Source organism: Sturnira hondurensis, unplaced genomic scaffold, assembly GCF_014824575.4.
Source record: "Sturnira hondurensis isolate 20B ecotype Veracruz unplaced genomic scaffold, ASM1482457v3 Scaffold0000167, whole genome shotgun sequence".
NCBI lineage: Eukaryota > Metazoa > Chordata > Mammalia > Chiroptera > Phyllostomidae > Sturnira > Sturnira hondurensis.
In genome coordinates this window covers 11,869,581-11,888,596 of record NW_028072798.1, presented here as the reverse complement: position 1 = coordinate 11,888,596, position 19,016 = coordinate 11,869,581, and the positions used below count along the sequence as shown (strand labels likewise).

General features: G+C 47.0%; 1 protein-coding gene across 1 annotated transcript in view; it reads left to right on the top strand.

Moving 5' to 3' along the window:
- The window catches only part of LOC118988656 (histone-lysine N-methyltransferase PRDM9-like), a 46,020-nt gene that overhangs the window by 11,189 nt on the left and 15,815 nt on the right, over window positions 1-19,016 (top strand). The window contains exons 2-5 of the mRNA XM_037048534.1: window positions 16,175-16,291; window positions 16,610-16,937; window positions 17,165-17,288; window positions 17,529-17,639. Of these exons, the coding sequence (XP_036904429.1) occupies window positions 16,175-16,291; window positions 16,610-16,937; window positions 17,165-17,288; window positions 17,529-17,639 (680 nt within the window). The remainder of the gene's footprint in view (window positions 1-16,174; window positions 16,292-16,609; window positions 16,938-17,164; window positions 17,289-17,528; window positions 17,640-19,016) is intronic.

Here is a 19,016-nt window from a genome sequence, read left to right as displayed (position 1 = left end):
CAGGTCACCTTTGGGTCTTATAAGCAAGGGGAAGGACCCCACCTGAGACCTGGGGGTCTAAGAGGTCTGTGACCTCAGGCCTGGGCCACTTGAGTGTGGAGAGGACCACACAAGAGACAGGAGTGTCCTGTTACTGCACGCTTGTGTCCTGTGAGGGTTGAGAAAGGTCCCTCTCTGTGAAATGTACGTGTCCTGACCCTTCACCTTTGAGCCTGGTGCCTGTGAGGAGGGGGTCTGATCTGAGAGAGCAGGGGGTCCTGTCAATTCAGCTCTGAGTCCTGGAAGCCTGAAGACAGCCCCCCTCCAAGAGTACAGGGCTCTGCCACACCAGCCCTGTGATCAGAGGTACACAGAGGCTCTGGGTCCATGACTGTGGGGAACATCCCTGCCTGTGAGTGTGATGGGTCCGGTCCCATCGCCTGTGTGCTGTGGGTACAGCAACAGGGGCTTTGCAGAGAAAGCTGTGGGTCCTGTCACTTCAGCCCTGGGTCTGGGAATTGCAGGAAGAAGCCCCACCAGGGGGAGGAAGCTGTGGCTCCCAGTCAGCACTGGGTGTTGAGCAGGAGGAGAGGGCACACTCGGGAGGACACCTGGTCTTCTGACATCAGCCAGGGTCCCAAAGAGTGTGTGGGGATTCAACATGGAATAGTCTGGGGTGCTGTCTCATCACCTTGAAGTCTTGTGAATGTGGGGTGGGCCCCTCACTGAGAAAGTAGGGGGCCCTGCCATCTGAACTCTGGGTCCTGGGAGTGTGGGAAGGGGCCTCTCCCTGAGAGGAGTGGGGACCTGTCACAGTGAACAGGGACCTGACCTGGGAAAGACAGGTGTCCAGCCTGACAGCTGAGTCCTGTGGACATGGGAAGGGCTCCCCCTGACACAGTAGGGAACCCGTCACACTGGCTCTGTCCCCTGTGTGTCTGGAAAACTGTCCCACCAAGGAGAAGAGTGGTTCCCATTGCCTCAGCTCTGGGGCACCTGAGTGTGGGGAAAGGTCCCTCCCAGAGGGCTCAGGGGGTCCTGTCACATCAGCTCTGGGTGCTGCGACGCTGGGGTCGGGTCACACTGGAGACAGGAGAGGGCAGAAGAAGGCAGCCAAAGCTGTTGTCCCAGTCTTTCATCAGTGCAAGTCACAGACCAACACCAAGCCCGAGGACTTCCGAGAAAGTAACTCCTGTAAAGAAAGGTCCCAACTTCAGCAACGGGGTGGAGGGGAGCTACTATCCTCTGACACCTTCTGCCTGTTTCATCCAGTCCATGTGCCACCTGCCTAGTTTTGTTACAGTAGCAAAGTTCACTTTCATCTTTAGGGAGAACTGCTCACAGTGGGTACAGCAAAGAAGACCCTCTCTGTCAACCACTTCACTTAGGGGACCGGAACTGTCCCCAAACTCTATCTCGGCCCTTCCCCTGGCCGAGCACACAGTGAGAACCAGACCCCCACTGGGGCGGCGTCTGCTCGGACAGGGACGTTTGTCTCACCAGGGGCATTTCTGACATAAACTATGACCTTCGCTACTGGCACCGAACAGCCAAAGAAACGTCTGGAGAGAAAAGTGTGCGTGTAACCACCCTGCCGCCCAGAGGCCGCCCGTGTGCGCAGGTCCCGGGCTCAGGTGTCCGGAGCCTTCCTGTCCGCAAGTGGGATCCAGCGACCCTCTCCCTGTTCTCGCACCGCGGAAGAAAGGAGAAGACCTTCACCCCTTCGCCACGCTCCCCGGATGCCGATTTTCCCGTTTTTCTTCTTTCTTAAGCAGGAAAGAGAAGGGTGAGCTAAGCGGCCTTGCAGAACACATCCACGTGAGCCCTCCGCCCCGCGCGCCTGCGAGAGGCCTCTGGCCGTGTGCGCAGCGTTGTCCCGGTGAGGGCCGCTCCACTCCGCTCTCCTTTGCTTCCCACGGAAGAGAGAGGCCCCCCAAAGCTGCGGGAGCGCACGACCCCGGGTTCCGCCTCCCACCCCATCGCTCTCCCCCATATCCTCCTGGAGTCACCTACACCCACCAGCAGAACCTCCTCTCCAAACCTCCGTTCTCGCAGTTGCACCCGAATTCTGCGCCTTCCCCGTCCCGCCCAATGTAACCGGTTCCAACCTCCCCTACCCGGCTCTGGTCCAGCCCCCTTAGAACCCTCTGCTTCCCAGCAGGGTCCAGTCCTCCTCCCAGACGCTCCCCACCCTTCTCACCCCGGCTTCGCCCCGAGAACCCCGACCCACTGGGATCGCAGCCCGCCAGCACCTTCGCGACCCCAACACCCTCCCCGACCCCTGCGTCCCTCACCAGGCAGCATTCTGGTCACTTCTCCTCTCAAAGTTCTCGGCGTTCCGGGACCCGCATCACCCTCACCCCCCTCTCGGCTCTCCTTCCCGAGACCTAGTCCCCGCAGGATCCCTCCCACGCCCCTTTGCCCACGAGGGATCCTCTGCCGGTGCGTCCCGTCCTGCGGCCCCTGGGAGGGAAGAGAGGGGACGGGCAGGCCGAGGGGCGACGAGCCGGGTCTGAGAAGGGCTCCGGGGCCGGGAGACCAGCGGGAACATCAGGTCCGCAGGGAGGCCAGCGCAGCGCCAGACAGGTGCGGCCCCAACCGGACGTGGAGGATACGGACCGGAGGGCGGTCTGGGCCCTGGAAGGAAGCGCATTCACTGGGTAAGTGCCTGTGAAGACACATTTGCTGGTGTCAGACCCGAGCACGGGCGTCTCGTGTGTAATATACAGGACACACACTGGTGAGGGACACACGTGCCTTCGTGGGGCTCACTGTCCGGCCTGTGGCCGAGACGCGGTGGAAGCGTCCGGGCTGAGCCGGCACCTGCCCAAGCGCAGCGGTGGGAAGGGACCGCACACCTGGGGAGACTGAGTCACGGTGGTGAAGCTCCGCAGGCGTTCGAGGATGACAGCTTCTTGTCATTGCTCACGAGTCACTCCTTAATAACTGTTCTGTCAGGTCACAAACAGTAAATACTCTTGCTTTGTACATTCCAAAGTTCACCATCTACAATCTCCGTTATTGAAAATGTGCATGTTTGCCATATCGTGAGTTCCTCAAATAACCTAGAGGGGGCGCCATTTCTACGAGACCAGAGGTCTAAACCTTGAACTCACTTAAAAATCAGTATCCTGCTCCTCTTTGATTTCATCATTAATGAACACCAACAAAATTTTTTCTGACTTATCACATTACCTCATTTCTTCATATTTTCTTTCAAGTGTCTATTTTTACATGTTTTTACATAACTAAAGTAATACAACTTTATTATTGTATGATAGCTTATTTACCTTGATGAATCATGAAAAGCAATGTAATGATTACAAGTAATAGAATTTATTACAGTGAGGGGGAATAACACAGAAATAAATACCTTTATATATATAGAAACAATAAGTTAAAGACAGACTCGAAAAGAACCAATAGCAACAAAACAGATACAATGCCTAACATTAACCTCAGCAAGAATGTGCATGATCTGTGTGAACAAAATGTTAAAACGATGCCCAGAGAAAGACACTTGAACAACTGGAAACTAATATCATATTGTTTGATAAAAAAACAAGGATGTCAATTTTCCAAAGTTGCTTATAAATTTATTGTGATACAATTTTAAATAACAACATTTTAAAACTAAAACAAACTCACTTTCAATACACTTGTTAAATTGAGGAATGAAAAGAGAATTCTGAAAGAGCAATGTAATAAATACAGCCTAGCCCAACCAAACGTAACTATGTATTGTGTTATAAATCTAGACTAATCTAAACAGTAGGCGTAATGGCCTTTGAATAGACAAATTAATGGGACAGAATACAAAGTCCAATAATAAATGCAAAGTCAGAGGGAAATTTTCTATGACAAAGATGTCTCCTTAGATCTGCGAGAAAATATTTATAATATAATAAAAGGTATTGGAACAACTGAATAGGAAAAATGTTGCCCCACCCCCACATTACATCCTCTGCCAAAATCAATTCTTTGATTGATTCTAATAGCCACTCAAAACTGATATGAAACACTGAGAGCTATCTGAAATATGCAAAAACATCTAAAGTGAAAGAATGTGGAAAATGTAGATAACTGTTTCTCATGTGTGGAAATGTAGCTCAGCACTCACGTGGAAAACCCGTGGGGAGCAAGTGGCATGCAGGACCACACCCATGGAGAGGTTTTCCCATGTGGAGTCAGGCCTGCATTGCACCTACACTGCTATGAGACTTTCTTTTGCTAAAACTCCCTCACCCTGAATTGAGGCCCAAGGGCTTACTGCAACTTCCTAAAATCTGAGCTAACCCTCCCAAGTATGGAATGTGATGGATTCCACCACTTTTCCCCTTGGTCTGCAACATCCTTCTCTTTGAAGTAATTAGCAGCATTCTTTCCTTTGTTATCTGTAAAAGGTCATCCCCCTGCAGTGAACCTGTGCATAGTAAATGAGGACTACCCTCCATGTAATGTACCCAGAGAAGCAATAAAAGCTTCTCCAGACACAGGCCTCTGACCCTCTCACCCTCTCTCTCTCTCAGAGAGTGGCCATGCCATCCCTTTCTCTCCACAGGACTTCTGTTGTCCGTGTATATTTGTTCACTAGCAGCCACGACACACACAGATGCTGCCAGCCAGGATCAACATCAGGAAAATATACTATATGAACATTAACCAAATGAAAATTATATAATAACATAGTAGACTTGAAAACAAAAAAACACTACTCCACATAAACAGGAGTATTTCATAGCAGAAAGTTCAATTTACCAGTTAGTTCCAAATTTTTATTCACTTAATAACATAAACCCCAAATTATATAGAACAGAGCTACATGGAAAAATACACAAAATAATAATCATAATTATTATTATCAGGTGATTCAACAAACCTCCATCATGTGGGTTCTGGTTCAGAATTAACAAAGCCCACAAAAATAGTAAAAATATTTTTAAAATATGAGAAGCAAATTGCATTTATTTATTTTTTATTTTTAAATATATTTTATTGATTATGCCATTTCAGTTGTCCCATTCCCCCCTTCACTCCCCTCCACCCTGCACACCCCTCCCCCACCATTACTCCACTTTCATTCATGTCCATGTGTCACAAGTTCTTTAGATTCTGTATTTCCCACACTATTCTTGCCCTCCCCCCTGTCTATTTTCTACCTACCATCTATGCTACTTATTCTCTGCACCTTCTCCCCCCTTCTCCTCCTCCCACTCCCCTGTTGCTAACCCTCCATGTGATCTCCATTTCTACGTTTCTGCTCCCAATCTAGCTGTCCTCTTAGTTTGCTTTTGTTTTAGGTGTGGTTGTTAATAACTGTGAGTTTGCTGTCCTTTCACTGTTCATATTTCTTATCTTCCTTTTCTTAGATAAGTCCCTTTAACATTTCATATAATAAGGGCTTGGTGATGATGAATTCCTTGCATTTGATCTTATATGAGAAGCACTGTATCTGCCCTTCCATTCTAAATGAAAGTTTTGCAGGATAGAGCAATCTTGGCTGTAGGTCTTTGGATTTCATGACTTGGAATACTTCTTTCCAGCCCCTTCTTGCCTGTAAGGTCTCTTTTGAGAAATCAGCTGACAGTCTGGCGGGAAGTCCTTTGTAGGTGACTGTCCCCTTATCTCTTGCTGCTTCTGTAATTCTCTCCTTCATTTTAATCTTGGCTAATGTAATTCTGATGTGCCCTGGTGTGTTCCTTCTTGGGTCCAACTTCTTTGGGACTCTCTGAGCTTCCTGGATTTCCTGGAAGTCTATTTCCTTTGCCAGACTGGGGAAGTTCTCCTTTATTATTTGTTCCAATAAGTCTTCCATTCGTGGCTGTTCCTCTTTCCCTTCCGGTACCCCTATAATTTGGATGTTGGAATGTTTAAAGATGTCCTGGAGGTTCTTAAGCCTTACATTTTTTTTGAATTCTTGTTTCTTCCTTCTTTTCTGTTTGGTTGTTTCTTTCTTCCTTCTGGTCCACTCCCTTGATTTGAGTCCGGTTTCCTTTCCATCACTATTGGTTTCCTGTGCATTTTCCTTCATTCCAATCAGTTTAGCCTTCATATGTTCCTCTAATTTGTGGCTTAAATCAACCAATTCTGTGAGCATCCTGACCACCAGTGTTTTGAACTGTGCATCTGAAAGGTTAGCTATTTCCTGGTCACTTAGAATTATAGGCTCTGGGGCTTTGAGCTGCTCTTGAGTCATAATGTTTGGTCTGTTCGCACCTGTTATGTATGAGGGGAGGAGCCTTTTAAATTTAGTTGTGTTCACCAGGGCTGGGTGACCCAGGGCACTGGGTTGTGATGCAGTGTGGATGAGTAGTTTGTTGTTGGACTTCTGTACAGTTCAATTTTCACTGTTTTGGCTGCGTTTTTGTTTCTAAAACTTCGCTGTCTTTAAATTTAGTTGTGGGAGGGAGCACAGTGTTTCCACATACGCCTCCATCTTGGCCAGAAGTGCAAATCGCATTTAACGTGCATAAGTACTTCACTACAGCCCAGAACTGCAAATTACAGATGCTTTCCAAGCACCCTGGGAATTTTTTTAAACAATGACCATATAGTGATATAAAGCAAGTCTCAATAAATTGCAAAGGGCTAAAATTTGTGTGTGTGTGTGTGTGTGTGTGTGTGTCTTGCTCTCACTGCCATTAATCAAGACATCAGTAACAACAGATAACTAGAAAATACTTATATTCACAAATGATGAAATACACTTCTATTTTTTTATTTTATTTTATTTATTTATTTATCCTTAGAGGGGAAGGAGAGAGAGAGAAACATCAATGTATGGTTGCCTTTCATGCGTCCCCTGCTGGAAGTTGGCCTGCAGGGAACCGGCCTGCAACCCAGGCATGTGCCCTGACTGGGAATCGAACCGCTATCCTCTGGTTCACAGGCCTGTGCTCAATCCACTGAGCTACACCAGCCAGGGCTGATGAAATACACTTCTAAATAACCACCCCAAAATAAATCACAATTGGAGTTACAAAATAATTTGCATGGAATGAGAGTAAAAATACTGCATAGCAAGGCCAGATCCCTCAGGCTCCAAAGATGATCACAGCTTCAAGATCAGTGGCTTTTGCCCTGGCTGGTGTACCTCAGTGGATTGAGCACAGGCTGGCAACCAAAGGGTTGCCATTTGATTTCCGTTCAGGACACATGCCTATGTTGCAGGCCAGGTCCCCAGTGGGGTCCACGTGAGAGGCAACCACAGGTTGATGTTTCTTTCCCTTTCTTTCTCCCTCCCTTCTCCTCTCTCTAAAAATAAATACATTAAATTTTTGGGAAAAGATCAGTGCTTTTCAACCTAAGATTGACTTTGCCCCCAAGGGGACATTTGGCACATTGTATGGAGGCCTTTCCGGTCATCCTTAGGGGGGTTAAGGTGGAAGTTACTGTCATGCACTAAATAGAGATAACAATTGCTAATGAGCACCTACAATGTGGAGAAAAATCCCCCAGTCTCACAGCAATGAGAAACCCTACTCTCTATGGAGCAGGATGGAGAGTCCATTAGAATACAAACAGCATGTGACTTTGCACCCTAGATCTGAAATCACGCCTCTCTCTGGACAGGCAGCCTGGAGGCTGAGAGCTAAACAACAACAACAAAAAATAAATTAAAATGTCAACCATCTCACAAAGACTGGGGAGGAATGTCCTTGGCTAAGAAGACACCCGAGGAAGCTCCGAGGCCAAGGAAGATGTGACACCTTAAGAGACTGAACCACAGTGTGATAAACCAGCACTGAGGGTCACTGTCCCTTTTCACTGCCCAGAAACCAGTCTTCAATAATTGTTTCTTTAAATTACTTAGAATCTACAATCCTACTCTTTTACATTCTAGAATTCATCATCTAACATTCTCTGTTTTGAAAATGTGGACCTTTGCCATATTGTGAGTTCCTCAGATAACCTACAAGGGGCACAATGTTACTTACAAAATACATCTGATTTCTAGAACACCACTGTTCCAGATCATGAACTCATTTACAATGCTAAGAATCATGTTACTATTTCATTTAATTATTAATGAACTTATAACTAACACATTTTTAACTTTTCTTGTCTTCCCGTTTTATTCCAAGCTTTAACTATTTTTTATGCTTTATACAGCTAAACTAATGTAATTTTATTATTGCATGATATCTTATTTACCTTGATAACTCATGAATATCAACTTAAGGTTATTATAAGTAATATGACTTAGTAAATTGTGGGGTAAATAACATGCAGAAATAAATATCTTTTCTATACACAAAGAGTAATTTAAAGATATAATCAAGGAAAAGAACCCATGGTGCACTCCCAAATCGTGTCTGGTCGAGATGCTGTGCTCATAGAAAGTGATCCCAAGGAACTGGTCACTGACATCGGGACCTGAGACTTATACCTAAAAACAGTCTTTTAGAAAAAATCAACAGGAACTTAAACAACAAAACAAACAAGCAAGCAAAATATGACCAAAGACACTGAAATTCAGAACAGGCTGACAGGGACCAGAGGGGAGAGGTGAGTGAACTTCAGGGGAAAAGAGGAAGGATTCACAGAAACTAGTATAAAGGACACATGGAGAACAACTAAGGGGGGTGGAAATGGGAGGGAGGTGGGGAGCACAGGGGGGGTGGGCTGGGAGGGGAGTGGGGGATGGAAAACTACTTGAACGATAATTAAATTTTAAAAATTAAAAAAAATCAACAGTCACTGATATTCCACTGTAATCAACCACTTTTCCTGCTGACCTATACTAGGATGTTATTCCCCCAAATTCCCACGAGATGGCAGCAGAGGTGCACGTTTAGGACACATTAATGCCTTGGCCAAAGGGTTCCTTCGATTTTTACTTATAAAATGATTGCAATTTTATTTTCCTTAACCTCTTGGGTTTAAATTTATTTTAAATAAATTTTATTTTCTTCTTAGTTTAGGGAAGCCGCAACAAACAAAGAAAATGACAATTGATTGTCAAGCACACTTGGAACTTCTAAAAACCTGACTCTATTACACTATACAGCAAGCTCCAACAAATGGCACATAAAACGCATTTTGCTTCCTTTGGCCTAATCTGGAAAGCAGTCACAAGGTAACTGGAAAGTCCATACCTTGAGACATTTAAAAATATCCTCCTAAATACCATTGTCATCAACAGTCATTGACATTCCACCAGAATCCACCACTTTTCTTGTTGACCAGCACTAAGGTATTATTCTGTTATTCTCAAAATGAACAAGAGATGGCAGCAGAAAACCACGCTTCGAGCTTTTTTTTTTTACATTGACTATATTGTACTTTGCAGCAAGTTTCAGAAAAATGTATCAAAGGATTGAAATTATATAAAGTATATTTCTTGCTCTCATTGCAGCTTATCTAGCAATCAGTAATAAAAGATAACTAGAAAGTCCTTATATTTAAAAATTATAAAATGCAATTCTAAATGACCCACAAATTAAATTACAATTGCAGTTAAAAAATAATTTGAAATGAATGATAATAAAAATAGCACATAAAAAAACACTCTGGGAAAAATGTACTGATAAATCCACACATTAGGGACAAAGCCTGATAATTCACAAATTTTGCATCGTATTACAAACCCAAAATAATAAATTAAATCCAGAGAAAGTGGAAGTGTGGAAATGTGCAAGTAGTGATGTCTGGAATGGTATAAGCTTTTTTTCATTAAATGACTTTTATTGTTATTCTATTACAATTTCCCAAACTTTCCTTTTTGCCCTCCTCCACCCACCCCAACCCACACACCCTCACCTTGTTTAGAAGCATAGATACTTAATATAGTAGCAGTTATTACCTGTTTGGGTAGGATTTTCGATTATTTTTATTTCTCTATATATTTTAAGTAAGTGGCAACAAAAAAGGGCCATCTCAGTTTGGGCTTAAAAAGTACTAGAGGAGAACATGGCATAATTTTAAAATCATAATAATCTCGTCTGTTGTGGTGAAAACACCAGAGGCCTTTCTTTGCTCACCCGCCTTTTTCAATTTTCACTTCTTCATGTGCAAATGCAGCCGAGCACAGAGGAAATGAAAGGTCTAGACAAGAAGTCATGTAGCTGAGTGGAGAAGCCCTAAGCAGCACAGCAGGAGAGGGAGCTGTCCCAGGGTTACCTCACTTTAGGGCCTCCTCACAGCCCTGATGCTACGTAACTAAGAAACAGCATTATTGAGTTGATACACAGTGTGCTGCTTCATAATTCACCTGTGACAATACAGAGCTTCTTAACAACCCTTCTGTACTCACAGTCATTCTGTATTAAAATTGAGGTATTTGCCCTAACGTTTCCTTCCTTCCTACCACACCCCAACCTTGGGACTCCTGTTGATATTGACTTGGAACAAACAACTCTAAATTTATCGACATGCACATGGACCCCACACACAAACCCAGATGATTTCTCATCATCTTTCAGTGAAGCATCCTTGGGTGGCCTTCAGAAGGGAATGGAGTAAACACCAGAAGGTGAGTATTTCCCAAAGCCACACCCAAAGAAGCCCCAGGTCTGAGACCCATAGCCAAATAGATTTGAACACAGGCCACAGACCTCAGAGACAGGACCCAGATCCATAACCAAGACTCCACAGTCAGACTCCAAAGTTAGAACTGGACAATGAACCCTAGTTCCCAGACACAGAAGCTGAACCACACTACTCAGGGTTTATATTCTTAATTGCATTTCTATAAATGACCTTGGATCCAGTACTTAAATATAAAATTTATTGTTTCCATAATAAATGGTTTTCATCTCTCAAACAAACAGTAACTGCGTGACACAATATATTTTGCACTGTGGAAATATTCCTGCCAGAAAAGAACTTTGGATGCAAATTGGGCACTATGGGTGGTCAAGGTGCTATTTGGATAAGGAAGGCAGCATGGGCCACTGGATGTAATGAGGGTGTGCAGAATTTTTGTTGAGTCATTTTTATTTTTTTTAAGATTTTATTTATTTATTTATTTTTAGAGGGGAAAGGAAGGAGAGAGAGAGAGAAATATCAATGTATGGTTGCCTCTGGTGTGTCCCCTGCTGGGAACTGGCCTGCAACCCAGGTATGTGCCCTGACTGGGAATCGAACCATGATTGTCTGGTTCGCAGGCCCACTGTCAATCCACTGAGCTACACCAGCCAGGGCCTATTGAGTCATTTTTAAATGCATACATCTATAACCAGCTACTTCTCCTCCATTCTTTTATCTACAAAATATATAGATAGGTTTATGTTAAGTAAAGGAGAAAACAAGTGACACAACGTTCCAAATGACATGAAGGAAAAGCAGTTTCCCCTGCACGTTGCCCAGACCCAGACCCTAGTCCCTGTGTGTCCTTTCAGCACGTGTCTTCTGTCTGGGTTTTTTCCCCTTTTTCTTTTTTTAATACTCACTTATGTGGGAGCCCGCCAGGACGAAGGGAACCAAGGACAGAGCCCCCACTGTGAAAATGGTGGAGGGACTTGGTTTCTGGTCCCTGGAGCCTGCGGGTATCTTGACATCTTCCGGACCTTCTCAGCCTTGAAGGAAAGAACAAGGTCTTGGCATGTGCGTCATGTTCCAAGGAAGTGATAGTCATGAGGACACTGTTATCTTTGGGCAAATGTTCTCAGAACATCCTGCCCTCTTGATAGCTTTCGGGAATGTACAAACTTTTGTAAAATAGCATTGTTCTCAGGCCACTGTAGTTCTGCATATAAGCCAGCAGTTCCTTGAATAAATTGGCCATTTGCCAGCTGAGCTTATGGTCCTCTCCATTCTTTAAGTCCACCGCCTCACCTCGCGATCCACCCTTGCTGCTGCGGGCAGCGGCACACTTAAGGATATATTTATTGATTTTTTAAAAAAATATTATTTATTGCCCTGGCTGGTGTAGCTCAGTGGATTGAGAGTGGGCCAGCAAACCAGATGATCGGGGTTCAATTCCCAGTCAGGGCACATGCCTGGGTTGCAGGCCAGTTCCCAGCAGGGGACGCATAAGAGGCAACCACACATTGATATTTCTCTCCCTCTCTCCTTCCCTTCCTCTCTAAAGATAAATAAAAAATCTTAAAATATATATATATATTATTGATTATGGCACTACAGTTGTCCCATCTCCCCCCTTCATTCCCCTCAACCCTGCACACCCCCTCCCCGCCATTCCCCCCCCTTTAGTTCATGTCTATGTGTCACAAGTTCTTTAGCTTCTACATTTCCCATACTATTCTTGCCCTCCCCCTGTCTATTTTCTACCTACCATCTATGCTACTTACTCTCTGTACCTTCGCCCCCCTTCTCCTCCTCCTACTTCCCTGTTGCTAACCCTCCATGTGATCTCCATTTCTGTTGTTCTGCTCCTGATCTAGTTGTCTGCTTAATTTTCTTTTGTTTTAGGTATGGTTATTAGTAACTGTGAGTTTGCTGTCCTTTCACTGTTCATATTTTTAAAATATTTTATTTATTTATTTTTAGAGAGAGGGGACAAGAAGGAGAAAGAGTGGGAGAGAAACATAAATGTGTGATTGCCTCTCATGTGTCCCCTACTGGGGACCTGGCCTGCAACCCAGGCATGTGCCCTGACTGGGATTGGAACCAGCAACCCTTTGCTTCACAGGCCCGTGCTCAATCCACTGAGCTACACCAGCCAGGGCTCACTGTTCATATTTTTTATCTTCTTTTTCTTAGATGAGTCCCTTTAACATTTCATATAATAAGGGCTTGGTGATGATGAACTCCTTGAACTTTTCCTTATCTGAGAAGCACTTTATCTGCCCTTCCATTCTAAATGATGGCTTTGCTGGATAGAGCCATCTTGGATGTAGGTCCTTGCCTTTCATGACTTGGAATACTTCTTTCCAGCCCCTTCTTGCCTGTAACGTCTCTTTTGAGAAATCAGCTGACAGTCTGATGGGAACTTCTTTGTAGGTGACTGTCCCCTTATCTCTTGCTGCTTCTAGGATTCTCTCCTTCATTTTAATCTTGGCTAATGTAATTATGATGTGCCTTGGTGTGTTCCTCTTTGGGTCCAACTTCTTTGGGACTCTCTGAGCTTCCTGGATTTCCTGGAAGTCTATTTCCTTTGACGGATTGGTGGAGTTCTCCTTTATTATTTGTTCCAATAAGTTTTCCACTTGTTGATCTTCCTCTTCCCCTTCTGGTACCCCTATAATTTGGATGTTGGAATGTTTAAAGATGTCCTGGAGGTTCCTAAGCCTCTCCTCGTTTTTTTGAATTCTTATTTCTTCATTCTTTTCTGGTTGGATGTTTCTTTCTTCCTTGGGGTCCACTCCATTGATCTGAGTCCCAGTTTCCTTCCCATCACTATTGGTTCCCTGTGCATTTTGCTTCATTTCACTTAGGGTAGCCTTCATTTTTTCATCTAATTTGCAACTAAAATCAACCAGTTCTGTGAGCATCCTGATCACCAGTATTTTGAACTGTGTATTCAATAGGTTGGCTATCTCTTGGTCACTTAGAAGTATTGGCTCTGGGGCTTTGAGCTGTTCTTCTGCTTGAGCCATAATGTTTTTGTCTGTTCGAGCCTGTTACGAAGGAGGGGTGAAAGCTTAGGTGTTCACTGGGGCGGGCCAACCCAGTCTCTGGGTTGTGACTGGGGTCGGGGTCAGAGAGTAAGCAATGGCGTTTGTTCCACTCTCTCTCGGAGTCCGGTCCCCTCTGCCACCTCCCACAAGCAAACTGGGCCTTTCTGGTGCTGGTTCCTGGGTGTGTGGGCTTGTGTGCATTCTAGGACCCTGTGGGTCTCTCCAACGAACTCTCCTATGAGTTTGGGAGACTCTCCCGGCACCTCAACACCCAAAAGTTTTTTCAGTCGGTGCTTTTAGGCTTTATTTCCTGGTGCTAGGGCCCTGCATTGCGCGGTCTGTCTTACTGTCCATTTTTTCACCTGGCTTATCTGCTCGTGAATATGTGACCAGGATCAGCCAGCCGCCTTGCACCCTCGCTGGGTCTTCCCATTGCCACCCCAGGCCTGGGATCTGCCAACCACGGCCTGGGTGCCTGGGTTGGTCTGGCAGCCACCACTTTTTCCTGCTGAGAGGGCTCTCCTCCAGTCGCTGACTCCGCCCCTCTTTCCTGTCTGGATGAATGGTTCGTTGTTGTTGGACTTTGGTACAGTTCAATTTTCTGTCTGTTTTGGTTGTGTTTTTGTTTCTAAATCTTTGTTGTCCTTAAATTTGTTTGTGTGAGGAGGTACAGTGTTTCCACCTACACCTCCATCTTGGCTAGAAGTCCTGTCTGGGGGTTTTTTTTTTAACACGATTTGTTTTGTAGGGTATTTTTCTCACATAACAACATTACTTAGAAATTATTTTCTTAAAATCCATTAGAACCACCTTACTAGGTTTTATTTTTATAATGAAATACCATGTATCCTCACCTGTTTTTAACATTCTGTAATATTTGACAGTGTGACCAAACCATAATTTAACAAATTCTCTTCTACTGAAAACTTTCTAAAATTATATGTGTTATTATATAACTGTTGGATACAATATTTTAAACATACTTCATTTCACACAGAGAGAAGCATAACTGTGTATGAATTTTTTATGCTTTACTTTTAATTTCATTTAGTAATTTGAAAGAGAGAGAGAGTTGCTCCACTTATGTATTCACTCATTGGTTGCTTCTTGTATGTGCCCTGACTGGAGAATGAACTGACCACCTTGGCATATAGGCAGGACACTCTAACCAACTGAGCTACCAGGCCAGGGCTACTAGGGGAAATTTTTGAAAAGTGGAATTTCTGGATCAGAGGGTATGAGGATGTTATTTCTGGATGACTATCCTCAAATTGATCACCAGGGAGTCTGCACCAAAGGACCCTTCCCAGAGTCTTTCAGAGCAGGGACACTGCACCTGCTTGCTCATCAGCCTCAGAGATGTCAGGAGTCCTCTGGATCCCCATATGGGCCACCAAATTATGTTGACCTTAAAAATATAGCAGACAGTTATTTTACCAGCACATAAGGGGTTTATTCAGAAATAGTAACAAAAATGCAATTTAGGACAAGCAAGATGTAGCAAAAGATAGGTAAGCTCCACAAGTAAAAGACAGGAACGTTATTTTACAGGGAAAAAAAGAGGAGGTGGGAGGGGTCATTTCAGAGCAAAGTGCAGTGCAGAAAATCCTCAGTCCAGGGTGACCATGGTTTCTCTCTGGCTGAGTTGCTGGGGAGTCGGTTTCTCCTGGGAGCACACGGTACCATCTATATGTTGGGGCCTGTCACAGACAATCTCTCCTGTAGTTGACCCTGGGCAGTGCTACGTGACAGCACCCCCACTGACCGCCAACTCCTCTTTAGTGAGGTTTCCCTTTATGCAGTTTCACAGTAATAACTACAGTTAGTAGGCTCACTTCCAATCCATGGAAATCAAGATATATTTATGTACTCAAAACGAGATAAGGACCAGAGACACTCTTTCCACTTTATCCCATGAAAGCCAGTAGCAGCAAAACGGACCCTGCTCTGTGGACCCTGTCCTCAAATTTGATGTGTTATTTTCACGAAAATACTTGTAGGTTTTTTCAGTATTTTTACATTTATTTACTTTGTTTATATCTTGTCTTCCTATCTTTTATTCCTTCTGAAAGGGTTTTACACCTGAGTTACTTAAACATACCTATTACTCATAACACCACTACTTTCATGAGACATGAAATTCTCCCAGTGTGTTCTATTTTATCTGTCGTGTTTAAATGTTTGAGCCCTCTGGGACTCATTTTGTGTCTATGAACTGTATGGTCAGAATTTACTGACTTAAGTTTCCACGGAATGCAGTGCAGTCATGAGCGCATCCTCCCTGCTTATGTAGCTCTGGCTAAAGGTGGGTTAGAAAAGGGGGGCACGGACGGGCCTAGATGTACGCTGGGGATCCCGACCACAGTCTGGTGGAACAAAGACACTTTGTCAGGCAGCAGTTGGGCCCCGTCCACCCTAAGAGCCGGCCCTGGCTCGGGGCTCCCAGCCCCTGAGGGGCGGATTCCTCAGCGGCTGCAGGAAGACGAGCCCGGCCGAGCCGCGGTCCCGGCTGCAGGCTTCTGGCAGCTCGCTCCGCAGACGGAGGGCAGCCAATCCCGGCGGGGCGGGGCGGGTCTTCCGCCGGCCAGTCCCGAATACAGGGGCCTCCGCCCTCTGTCCCGCCCTTTCAGCTTTTTCTGACCGCCAATTGGCTGATACGGCTGGGATCGCAGCACTGATTGGTGGATTGCGCCCACGCCTCCCTCCTTCCGAGGGCGGGAAGCCCAGGAGCCCGGAGAGGACGCTGGTCCGGGGTGGGCAGCGCAGCAGGGGCCCCCGGGAACTGACCGGTAAGCGGGGAGCCTTGCCGCGTGGAGCCCTTAGCCCGAGACCTTCACAGTCCAGCCTGAGAGACCCCGATGCCCTCATCCCGAGGGGCCCTCGGAGGAGCCCCGACGCTTAGACCCCAAACAGCCCGAAAACCCCAGTTCCCCCTCACCTCGGGGCACCCTACGTGCAGCTCGCCCGGAAAAACCGAGTCTCCCCAAACTCAGAGACGCTAAATGCCGTCGTCCTGGAAACGGACTCCGTGTGGGGACCCGGAAGCCCCTCGATGAGACGCCCCGACTCTCCTCCGCCGCCGGGGTCTGACCCTCCCCTCCCCCCAGGCCTCGGCGTCCTCAGCCCGGAAGCCGCGGGATCGAGTCCTCAGGGGCCCCGAGCCTGTCGGCCTCTCCGGATCCCCGGGTGCGCCTCCGAGCCCTTCCCGGGACGAGCGCGTTTCCGGTCGCCTGGACGAGGGGGCCCCTCAGACGCCCCGGCCGCGGCCTGTGGAGCGGAGGGAAGCGGGGGAACGAGGGCGCCCCCTGGGCGCGTTCCCAGGCCGTCGGCCCCTCCCGCAGGGCCCCGCGTCCCCCGCTCCCGGCCCCGCCGGCCCGGAGAAAGGCGTTCGGCCCTCTCAGCGCCTTCTCCTCCCGCAGGCGCCTCGGACTCGGGGCCGGGACGCCATGAACCCCGACAGCGGCCCGCAGCCCAGCCCTGAGGGAGAAGCGGGGCGGACGCCTCCGGGGAGCTGAGGGGCGGCCCTGGGGTGGCCCTGGCTGTGCGCGGGCGGAGCGCTGGTGGGAGAGACGGGACTCCCGTCGCGGGGCAGGGCCGGGAAGACCCTCCGCGCGCTCTCAGTCGCCTCACCGAGTCGCCGGTGTCCCCACTCTCCTCTGCAGGCCGAAGACGCTTCGGAAGACGCTTCCCTCGGCTTCTCCGGGGAGGAGTGGGCGGCGATGGGAGACCGGGGGAAGCGCCGGTCCCGGAACGCGAAGGGGAACTTCGACCTGCTCCCCAGCCCAGGTAGTGCGGGCGCTCGGCCCAGGGGCCTGGGGAACCCTCGGGGCTGCGGGGCTGGCCCGGCTCAGGCGGCTCCGTCCTGCGTGGACACCGATGGGGAATTTGCTCCAATGTCAGAGCAGGGCCGGCGCTGACACCTCGCTGTAGACTCTCCCGTCCCGTCGGGGCCAGTCCCACGGGCTTCCTGGACCTCGTTCCTCCTCCAAGCTGTTGCTTTCAGACAAAGGTTCCGTCTCTTTCCAGGTCTCAGGGCCCTGCGACCAGCTTTCCTGTGTCACCACACCAGGCAGGCCACCGAGCTCCAGGAGGAGGACCCTGCGGACCCTGATGAAGAATGGGCTCCAAGGCAGCGAGGTGAGGGGCAGGAGGAGGCGGAGCTGCCCTCCCGACACGGACCTGGTGTAGGTCAGGCTGCATCTCGGGACATAACCAGGGGACAGGGTTTGCTTGTCCAGCGAACACACAGGATGCAGAACAGTGTATCGTACAGTGAGGGGCTGTTCCTGTAAACTTTGAAGTGTGAAACATAGTCACATGTATTTATAGATACGTTAATAAGCAGCCAATGTGTAAGAACATACAAGTGAATAAGAAATTCAGAATAGTTGTCACAAGAGAGGAAGGCAGGTCTCGCCAATGAGGAGTGTCCCCACACCTGGCTGCCTGATGGCCTGCAGGGAGACAGACAGGAAATGGTATTACCCATGGTGATGACGGGAGCTGGGGGGAGGGCCAGGGTCGGGAGTGGTTGATCACTGTATCATTTCCTGATGTCGGCCCTGGTGCTGTTCTGTCCAGTATCACAAGTGTTCGGTTGGAAGGGTCAGTCCACTTTCATGGGTCTGAGGCTGAAACACAGCTGAAGTCAAGATGTGATTTTAACTTGGCTGGAATTCTGTTTCTGTGGTCATCAGACTGGATGCCAACCAGAGTCTAATGATAAGGAAGGGTGTGGATGGCCAGTATGTGCACAGGGGGGTGGATACCAGAAAGGAGGTCAGGGGGTTGGTGCCCTTAACCCTGCGAGGCCAGTTTGAATGAAGAAAACAGGACAGAGAAAGGGTTATGTTAAAGACATGGAGTTTCTGTGCAGTTACTTTTATTACATTTTTTTCAGGAGAAGCCAATTTAGTTTTTTTCTTTTTTTAAATATATATATATTTTTAAAGATTTTATTTATTACTTATCTTTAGAGGGGAAGAAGAGAGGGAGAGAAACATCAATGTATGGTTGCCTCTCATGAGTCCCCCGCTGGGAACTGGCCTGCAACCCAGGCATGTGCCCTGACTGGGAATCGAACTGCCATCCTCTGGTTCACAGGCCTGTGTTCAATCCACTGAGCCACACCAGCCAGGGCTTCTTTTTTTAAATATATTTTATTGATTATGTTATTACAGTTATCCCATTTTCCCTCCTTCACTCCCCTCCACCCTGCACACCTCCTCCCCTACTATTTCATTCCTTTAGTTTATGTCCACGTGTCTCAAGTTCTTTAGATTCTATATTTCCCATACTATTCTTGCCCTCCCACCTATCTGTTTTCTACCTACTATTTTTTAGTAAATGTAATACATGCTTTATGAACATAGGGTGAAGTATAGATGACACTTTGTCTTATTTTTTTTATCATTCTAGTGAAATTAGTGGATGGCCCCAATAGAAGCCTAGGCCTTAATGATACCTCAGAAAACATTTTCTAGTCGTCCCGCGATTGTTCTTGGACTACTCTCA